Source organism: Petromyzon marinus, unplaced genomic scaffold (assembly GCF_048934315.1).
Source record: "Petromyzon marinus isolate PM22_M1 ecotype Great Lakes invasive population unplaced genomic scaffold, UKy_Petmar_22M1.pri1.0 PM_Scaffold_393, whole genome shotgun sequence".
Taxonomy (NCBI): Eukaryota; Metazoa; Chordata; class Hyperoartia; order Petromyzontiformes; family Petromyzontidae; genus Petromyzon; species Petromyzon marinus.
The window spans coordinates 77501-87989 of record NW_027423383.1 but is presented as its reverse complement, the minus strand read 5'-3'; the positions used below and the strand labels follow the sequence as shown (position 1 = coordinate 87989).

At 41.3% G+C, this 10489-nt stretch overlaps 1 protein-coding gene across 1 annotated transcript in view; it reads right to left on the bottom strand.

The window, feature by feature from the left end:
• Positions 1-964: 964 nt before the first annotated feature.
• LOC116957281 (uncharacterized) overlaps positions 965-10489 on the bottom strand; it is a gene marked incomplete at its 3' end in the record, with an annotated part of 17017 nt that continues 7492 nt past the window's right edge. Inside the window, exons 2-3 of the mRNA XM_076064335.1 lie at positions 8073-8172; positions 965-1023 (exon numbers count right to left, since the gene is read on the bottom strand). Coding sequence (XP_075920450.1) covers positions 965-1023; positions 8073-8172 — 159 coding nt within the window. The remainder of the gene's footprint in view (positions 1024-8072; positions 8173-10489) is intronic.

Sequence of the window (10489 nt, the reverse complement as noted above, 5' to 3'; positions counted from 1 at the left end):
TGAGTGGGTGAGTGAGTGAGTGAGTGGGTGAGTGAGTGGGTGAGTGAGTGGAGTGGTGAGTGAGTGGGTGAGTGATTGGTGAATGAGTGAGTGAGTGGGTGGGTGGAGTGGGTGAGTGGGTGAGTGAGTGGTGAGTGAGTGAGTGGGTGAGTGGGTGAGTGAGTGGGTGAGTGAGTGAATGGGTGAGTGGTGAGTGGTGAGTGAGTGAGTGAGTGGTGAGTGAGTGGTGAGTGAGTGGGTGAGTGAGTGAGTGAGTGGTGAGTGAGTGGTGAGTGGTGAGTGAGTGGTGAGTGGTGAGTGGGTGAGTGACTGAGTGATTGAGTGAGTGGTGAGTGAGTGGTGAGTGAGTGAGTGAATGGGTGAGTGAGTGGGTGAGTGAGTGAGTGGGTGAGTGAGTGGTGAGTGAGTGAGTGAGTGGTGAGTGAGTGAGTGGGTGAGTGAGTGGTGAGTGAGTGAGTGAGTGGTGAGTGAGTGAGTGAATGGGTGAGTGAGTGAGTGGGTGAGTGAGTGAGTGGTGAGTGAGTGAGTGGGTGAGTGACTGAGTGAGTGAGTGAGTGGTGAGTGAGTGGTGAGTGAGTGAGTGAATGGGTGAATGGGTGAGTGAGTGGGTGAGTGAGTGAGTGGGTGAGTGAGTGGTGAGTGAGTGAGTGGTGAGTGAGTGAGTGGGTGAGTGAGTGGTGAGTGAGTGAGTGGAGTGGTGAGTGAGTGAGTGAATGGGTGAGTGAGTGAGTGGGTGAGTGAGTGAGTGAGTGGGTGAGTGGGTGGGTGAGTGACTGAGTGAGTGAGTGGGTGAGTGAGTGAGTGAGTGGTGAGTGAGTGAGTGGGTGTGTGAGTGGGTGAGTGAGTGGGTGAGTGAGTGAGTGAGTGGTGGGTGAGTGGTGAGGAGTGGGTGAGTAAGTGGGTGGGTGAGTGAATGAGTGAGTGAGTGAGTGGTGAGTGAGTGGTGGGTGGTGAGACAACTTACTGTAGAAAATGGTCCTGGCGTAGTTCTGACAGCGATCTCCTGTGAACTCACTCGGACAGCTGGAGAGACAGAGACACCACACTCACCACCTCACCACCACTACATCACCACTCACCCACTCACCACTCACTCACCACTCACCCACTCGCCACTCACTCACCACTCACTCACCACTACACTCACCACTCACTCTCTCACTCACTCACCACTCACTCACTCTCTCACTCACCCACTGACTCACTCACCACTACACTCACCACCTCACTCACCACTACACTCACTACTACACTCACCACCTCACTCACCACTCACCCACTCACCCACCCACCAACCCACTCACCCACTCACCATTCACCCACTCACCCCTCACTCACCACTACACTCACCACTCACTCACCACTACACTCACCAACCACTACTCACTACTACACTCACCACTACACTCACCACTCACTCACCACTACACTCACCACTCACTCACCACTCACTCACCACCCACTCACCCCTCACTCACCACTACACTCACCACTCACCACCCACTCACCACTACACTCACCAACCACTACTCACTACTACACTCACCACTACACTCACCACTCACTCACCACTCACTCACCACTACACTCACCACTCCCTCACCACTCACTCACCACTCACTCACCACTACACAGATATCCCTAAAACCAAGTATCCAGTGGGGGACTACTCTAATATAAACTACTCATATAGTTTATAGATATATAAACTATATATAGTTTATATATATATAAACTACATATATGTAGTTTATATATAAACTACATATATAAACTATATATGCAGTTTATATATATAAACTATATATAAACTACATATATAGTTTATATATAAACTATATATAAACTACATATATAGTTTATATATAAACTATATATATAAACTACATATATAGTTTATATGTAAATTATATATATAAACTACATATATAGTTTATATGTAAATTATATATATAAACTACATATATAGTTTATATGTAAATTATATATATAAACTACATATATAGTTTATATATACTATATATGTAAACTATATATGTAAACTACTAATATAAACTACACATATAGTTTATAGATATATAAACTATATACATATGTAGTTTATATATATAAACTACATATATAAACTACATATGTAGTTTATATATATAAACTATATATATATAAACTACTAATATAAACTACACATATAGTTTATAGATATATAAACTATATATATAGTTTATATATCTACATATATAGTTTATATATAAACTATATATATAAACTACTAATATAAACTACACATATAGTTTATAGATATATAAACTATATATATAGTTTATATATCTACATATATAGTTTATATATAAACTATATTTTTAAACTATATACAGTTAATATATGTTACAATCCCTGCCTACTGACATCACCGGTGACTGTAGTTACAATCCCTGCCGAATGACATCACAGGTGACTGTAGTTACAATCCCTGCCTACTGACACCACATGTGACTGTAGTTACAATCCCTACCTACTGACATCACAGGTTAACTGTAGTTACAATCCCTGTCCTACTGACATCACTGGTTGACTGTAGTTACAATCCCTGCCTACTGACATCACAGGTTGACTGTAGTTACAATCCCTGCCTACTGACATCACCGTTGACTGTAGTTACAATCCCTGTCTACTGACATCACCGGTGACTGTAGTTACAATCCCTGTCCACTGACATCGCGTGAGACTGTAGTTACAATCCCTGTCCTACTGACATCACTGGTGACTGTAGTTACAATCCCTGTCCACTGACATCACCGGTGACTCTAGTTACAATCCCTGCCCACGGTGACTGTAGTTACAATCCCTGCCTACTGACATCGCCGGTGACCGTAGCGGCTCCTCTTGTTGGCCCCAATACTCCGGGCCCAGGTTACTCTGGGAAACTCCCTGGGTTGAGTTGAGTTCTAGTTGAGTTTAGTTTAGTTTCAAGTTTATTTTGGCATAGCCCACGGAGAGCGATTTGACGTTTTGTTCAGAGGGACTAGTCCATCAATGTTCGGAAAAGAGGAGGAGAGTGGGGGGGGAGACGAAAAATTAATGGATGCGGTCTGAATGCCACCGTAAGCGTGAGCAATCAATCAAGACCCCGAAATGGTTCATCAAATCCTTCCAATGATTGCTAAGCCCAGACTCCATCTTCTGGGTTGAAATTGTCTCCGTGTTTGTATAAGTGGATGGCATCATGAACGAATCTCTCACGGTAGCCGTAAGCGTGAGCAATCATTTAAGACCCCAAATGGTTAATCAAATCCTTCCAATGATTGCTAAACCCAGAATCCATCTTTCTCGGTTGAAATTGTCTCCGTGTTTGTATATGTGGATGGCCTCATTAACGAATCTCTCGTGGTAAGCGTAAACAATCAATTAAGACCCAGACATTGTTGATCAAATCCTTCCAATGATTACTAAGCCCAGACTCCATCTTCTGGGTTGAAATTGTCTCCGTGTTTGTATATGTGGATGGCCTCACGAACGAATCTCTCACGGTAACCGTAAGCGTGAACAATCAATTAAGACCCCAAATGGTTCATCAAATCCTTCCAATGATTGCTAAGCCCAGAATCCATCTTTCTCGGTTGAAATTGTCTCCGTGTTTGTATATGTGGATGGCCTCGTGAACGAATCTCTCACGGTAACCGTAAGCGTGAACAATCAATCAAGACCCCGAAATGGTTTATCAAATTCTTCCATTGATTGCTAAGCCCAGAATCCATCTTTCTCGGTTGAAATTGTCTCCGTGTTTGTATATGTGGATGGCCTCATTAACGAATCTCTCACGGTAACCGTAAGTGTGAACGATCAATCAAGACCCCAAATGGTTTATCAAATCCTTCCAACAAAAATAAAAACGCCACTTTTTTTCCAATTTTTCTCGCTGTGGTTTTCACACCTGATGATGATTGCTGCTTGTGGTGTTGCAGTCGAAACGTCGTGAGAATTTTATTGTTTTATATTTTTATTGTTTTATTGTTTACCTATCTACGTGGTGGTGACTTTACCCAAAGAACCAAGAATAATAATTTTATTGTTTTATATTTTTATTATTTTATTGTTTCCCTATCTATGTGGTGGTGGTGACTTTACCCCAAAGAACCAAGAATAATAATTTTATTGTTTTATATTTTTATCATTTTATTGTTTCCCTTCCACGTTAGCGGTGGTGACTTTTCACCGACAGAACCTAAGAATATGAATTCCACCCTGCAGTGTAGGAAACCTTTAACTCAAACGCTATAGTACCCTCTGTCTCCGCTGTCTCTCTACACACACATGTATAAAACTCTCTAGACGTGCGAGTGAGCGAGCGGGTTTAAACGAAACGCTATAGTACTATCTCTCTCTTTGTCTCTCTACACACACATGTATAAAACTCTCTAGACGTGCGAGTGAGCGAGCGGGTTTAAACGAAACGCTATAGTACCCTCTCTCTCTTTGTCTCTCTACACACACATGTATAAAACTCTCTAGACGTGCGAGTGAGCGAGCGGGTTTAAACGAAACGCTATAGTACTATCTCTCTCTGTCTCTCTACACACACATGTATAAAACTCTCTAGACGTGCGAGTGAACGAGCGGGTTTAAACGAAACGCTATAGTACCCTCTCTCCGCTGTCTCTCACTACACACACATGTATAAAACTCTCTAGACGTGCGAGTGAGCGAGCGGGTTTAAACGAAACGCTATAGTACCCTCTCTCTCCCCTGTCTTCTACACACACATGTATAAAACTCTCTAGACGTACGAGTGAGCGAGCGGGTTTAAACGAAATGCGATAGTCCCATCTCTCTCCGCTGTCTCTCTACACACACATGTATAAAACTCTCTAGACGTGCGAGTGAGCGAGTGGGTTTAAATGAAATGCGATAGTCCCATCTCTCTCCTCTGTCTCTCTACACACACATGTATAAAACTCTCTAGACGTGCGAGTGAGCGAGCGGGTTTAAACGAAACGCTATAGTACTATCTCTCTCCGCTGTCTCTCTACACACACATGTATAAAACTTTCTAGATGTGCGAGTGAGCGAGCGGGTTTAAACGAAACGGTATAGTACTATCTCTCTCTTTGTCTCTCTACATACACATGTATAAAACTCTCTAGACGTGCGAGTGAGCGAGCGGGTTTAAACGAAACGCTAAAGTACTATCTCTTTATCTTCTACACACACATGTATAAAACTCTCTAGACGTGCGAGTGAGCGAGCGGGTTTAAACGAAACGCTGTAGTACTATCTCTCTCTTTGTCTCTCTACACACACACATGTATAAAACTCTCTAGACGTGCGAGTGAGCGAGCGGGTTTAAACGAAACGCTATAGTACCATCTCTCTCCCCTGTCTCTCTACACACACATGTATAAAACTCTCTAGATGTGTGAGTGAGCGAGCTGGTTTAAACGAAACGCTATAGTACTATCTCTCTGTCATCTACACACACATGTATAAAACTCTCTAGACGTGCGAGTGAGCGAGCGGGTTTAAACGAAACGCTATAGTACTATCTCTCTCTCTCTGTCTTCTACACACACATGTATAAAACTCTCTAGACGTGCGAGTGAGCGAGCTGGTTTAAACGAAACGCTATAGTACTAGCTCTCTCTCTCTGTCTCTCTACACACACATGTATAAAACTCTCTAGACGTGTGAGTGAGCGAGCGGGTTTAAACGAAACGCTAAAGTACACTATCTCTCTGTCTCTTTACACACACATGTATAAAACTCTCTAGACGTGCGAGTGAGCGAGCGGGTTTAAACGAAACGCTATAGTACTATCTCTCTCCGCTGCCTCTCTACACACACATGTATAAAACTCTCTAGACGTGCGAGTGAGCGAGAGGGTTTAAACGAAACGCTATAGTACTATCTCTCTCTCTGTCTCTCTACACACACATGTATAAAACTCTCTAGACGTGCGAGTGAGCGAGCGGGTTTAAACGAAACGCTATAGTACTATCTCTCCGCTGTCTCTCTACACACACACATGTATAAAACTCTCTAGACGTGCGAGTGAGCGAGCGGGTTTAAACGAAACGCTATAGTACTATCTCTCCGCTGTCTCTCTACACACACACATGTATAAAACTCTCTAGACGTGCGAGTGAGCGAGCGGGTTTAAACGAAACGCTATAGTACTATCTCTCTCTCTGTCTTCTACACACACATGTATAAAACTCTCTAGACGTGCGAGTGAGCGAGCGGGTTTAAACGAAACGATATAGTAATATCTCTCTCTCCGCTGTCTCTCTACACACACACATGTATAAAACTCTCTAGACGTGCGAGTGAGCGAGCGGGTTTAAACGAAACGCTATAGTACTATCTCTCTTTGTCTCTCTACACACACATGTATAAAACTCTCTAGATGTGTGAGTGAGCGAGCGGGTTTAAACGAAACGCTATAGTACCATCTCTCTCCGCTGTCTCTCTACACACACATGTATAAAACTCTCTATACGTGCGAGTGAGCGAGCGGGTTTAAACGAAACGCTATAGTACACTCTCTCTCCGCTGTCTCTACACACACACATGTATAAAACTCTCTAGACGTGCGAGTGAGCGAGCGGGTTTAAACGAAACGCTATAGTACCATCTCTCTCCGCTGTCTCTCTACACACACATGTATAAAACTCTCTATACGTGCGAGTGAGCGAGCGGGTTTAAACGAAACGCTATAGTACCATCTCTCTCCGCTGTCTCTCTACACACACATGTATAAAACTCTCTAGACGTGCGAGTGAGCGAGCGGGTTTAAACAAAACGCTATGGTACTATCTCTCTCTTTGTCTCTCTACACACACACATGTATAAAACTCTCTAGATGTGTGAGTGAGCGAGCGGGTTTAAACGAAACGCTATAGTACCATCTCTCTCCGCTGTCTCTCTACACACACATGTATAAAACTCTCTAGACGTGCGAGTGAGCGAGCAGGTTTAAACGAAACCTATAGTACCCTCTCTCTTTGTCTCATACACACACACATGTATAAAACTCTCTAGACGTGCGAGTGAGCGAGCGGGTTTAAACGAAACGCTATAGTACTGTGTCTCTCTCCGCTGTCTCTCTACACACACACATGTATAAAACTCTCTAGACGTGCGAGTGAGCGAGCGGGTTTAAACGAAACGCTATAGTACTATCTCTCCTCTGTCTCTCTACACACACACATGTATAAAACTCTCTAGATGTGTGAGTGAGTGAGTGAGCGGGTTTAAACGAAACGCTATAGTACTATCTCTCTCCGCTGTCTCTCTACACACACATATATAAAACTCTCTAGACGTGCGAGTGAGCGAGCGGGTTTAAACGAAACGCTTTAGTACCATCTCTCTCCGCTGTCTCTCTACACACACAAATGTATAAAACTCTCTAGACGTGCGAGTGAGCGAGCGGGTTTAAACGAAACGCTATAGTACTATCTATCTCCGCTGTCTCTCTACACACACATGTATAAAACTCTCTAGACGTGCGAGTGAGCGAGGGGGTTTAAACGAAACGCTATAGTACCCTCTCTCTCCGCTGTCTCTACACACACATGTATAAAACTTTCTAGATGTGCGAGTGAGCGAGCGGGTTTAAACGAAACGCTATAGTACCATCTCTCTCCGCTGTCTCTCTACACACACACATGTATAAAACTCTCTAGACGTGCGAGTGAGCGAGCGGGTTTAAACGAAACGCTATAGTACTATCTCTCTTTGTCTCTCTACACACACATGTATAAAACTCTCTAGACGTGCGAGTGAGCGAGCGGGTTTAAACGAAACGCTATAGTACCATCTCTCTCCGCTGTCTCTCTACACACACACATGTATAAAACTCTCTAGACGTGCGAGTGAGCGAGCGGGTTTAAACGAAACGCTATAGTACTATCTCTCTCTCCGCTGTCTCTCTACACACACATGTATAAAACTCTCTAGATGTGTGAGTGAGCGAGCGGGTTTAAACGAAACGCTATAGTACTATCTCTCTCTCTGTCTCTCTACACACACATGTATAAACTCTCTAGATGTGTGAGTGAGCGAGCGGTTTTTACCGGCAGGAGAGTTCTCGAATCCCCGTGATGATGCTGCAAGCTCCACCGTTGAGACAGAAGTGGAGGTCCTTGCCGGAGCACGGGCGAGAGTGGCCTCCAGCTGTAGCGTCAACAACAACATCAACAACAACAACAACATCTACATCAATAACAACATCAATAACAACATCAATAACAACATCAACATCAATAACAACATCAACAACATCAACAACAACATCAACAACAACAACAACATCTACATCAACATCATCAACATCTACATCAATAACAACATCAACAACATCAACATCAACAACATCAACAACAACAACAACAACAACAACATCAACAACAACATCTACAACAACATCAACATCATCAACAACATCTACAACATCTACATCTACATCAATAACAACAACTACATCAACAACAACATCAACAACAACAACAACATCAACAACAACATCTACAACAACATCAACAACATCAACAACAACATCAACATCATCAACAACAACATCAACAACATCAACAACAACATCTACAACAACATCAACATCATCAACAACAACATCAACAACATCAACAACAACATCATCTACAACATCTACATCTACATCAATAACAACAACAACATCAACAACAACAACATCAACAACATCAACAACAACATCAACAACATCAACAACAACATCTACAACAACAACAACAACATCAACAACAACATCAACAACAACATCATCAACATCAACATCATCAACAACATCAACAACAACATCAACAACATCAACAACAACAACATCAACATCATCAACAACATCAACATCTACATCAATAACATCAACAACAACATCAACAACATCAACAACAACATCATCTACAACATCTACATCTACATCAATAACAACAACAACATCAACAACAACAACATCAACAACATCTACAACATCTACATCTACATCAATAACAACAACAACAACATCTACAACATCAACATCATCTACAACATCAACAACAACATCAACAACAACATCAACAACATCAACAACAACATCTACAACAACATCAACAACAACATCAACAACAACATCAACATCATCAACAACAACATCAACAACATCAACAACAACATCTACAACAACATCAACATCATCAACAACAACATCAACAACATCAACAACAACATCATCTACAACATCTACATCTACATCAATAAAAACAACAACATCAACAACAACAACATCAACAACATCAACAACAACATCAACAACATCAACAACAACATCTACAACAACAACAACAACATCAACAACAACATCAACAACATCAACAACAACATCAACATCATCAACAACAACAACATCTACAACATCTACATCTACATCAATAACAACAACAACATCAACAACAACATCATCAACAACAACATCAACAACAACAACATCAACAACATCAACAACAACATCAACAACAACATCTACAACAACAACAACAACATCAACAACAACATCAACAACAACATCAACAACAACATCAACATCATCAACAACAACAACATCTACAACATCTACATCTACATCAATAACAACAACAACATCAACAACAACATCAACAACATCAACAACAACATCAACAACATCAACAACAACATCTACAACAACAACAACATCAACAACAACATCAACAACATCAACAACAACAACATCAACAACATCAACAACAACATCTACAACAACTTCAACATCATCAACAACAACAACAACATCTACAACATCTACATCTACATCAATAACAACAACTACATCTACAACATCTACAACATCAACAACATGTACAACAACAACATAAACAACAACATAAACAACAACATCAACAACATCTACAACAACATCAACATCATCATCAACAACATCTACAACAACAACATCAACAACAACATCAACAACATCAACAACATCTACGTCAACAACAACAACATCAACAACATCAACAACAACATCTACAACAACATCAACATCATCAACAACAACAACAACATCTACAACATCTACATCAATAACAACAACAACATCTACAACATCTACATCTAGAACATCAACAACATGTACAACAACAACAACATAAACAACAACATCAACATCTACAACATCAACAACAACATAAACAACAACATCAACATCAATAACATCAACAACATCAACATCAACAACATCAACAACAACAACATCAACAACAACAACATCAACAACAACAACATCAACAACAACATCTACAACAACATCAACAACATCAACAACAACATCTACAACAACATCTACAACAACATCAACATCATCAACAACAACAACATCTACAACATCTACATCTACATCAATAACAACAACAACATCAACAACAACATCAACAACAACATCAACAACATCAACAACAAC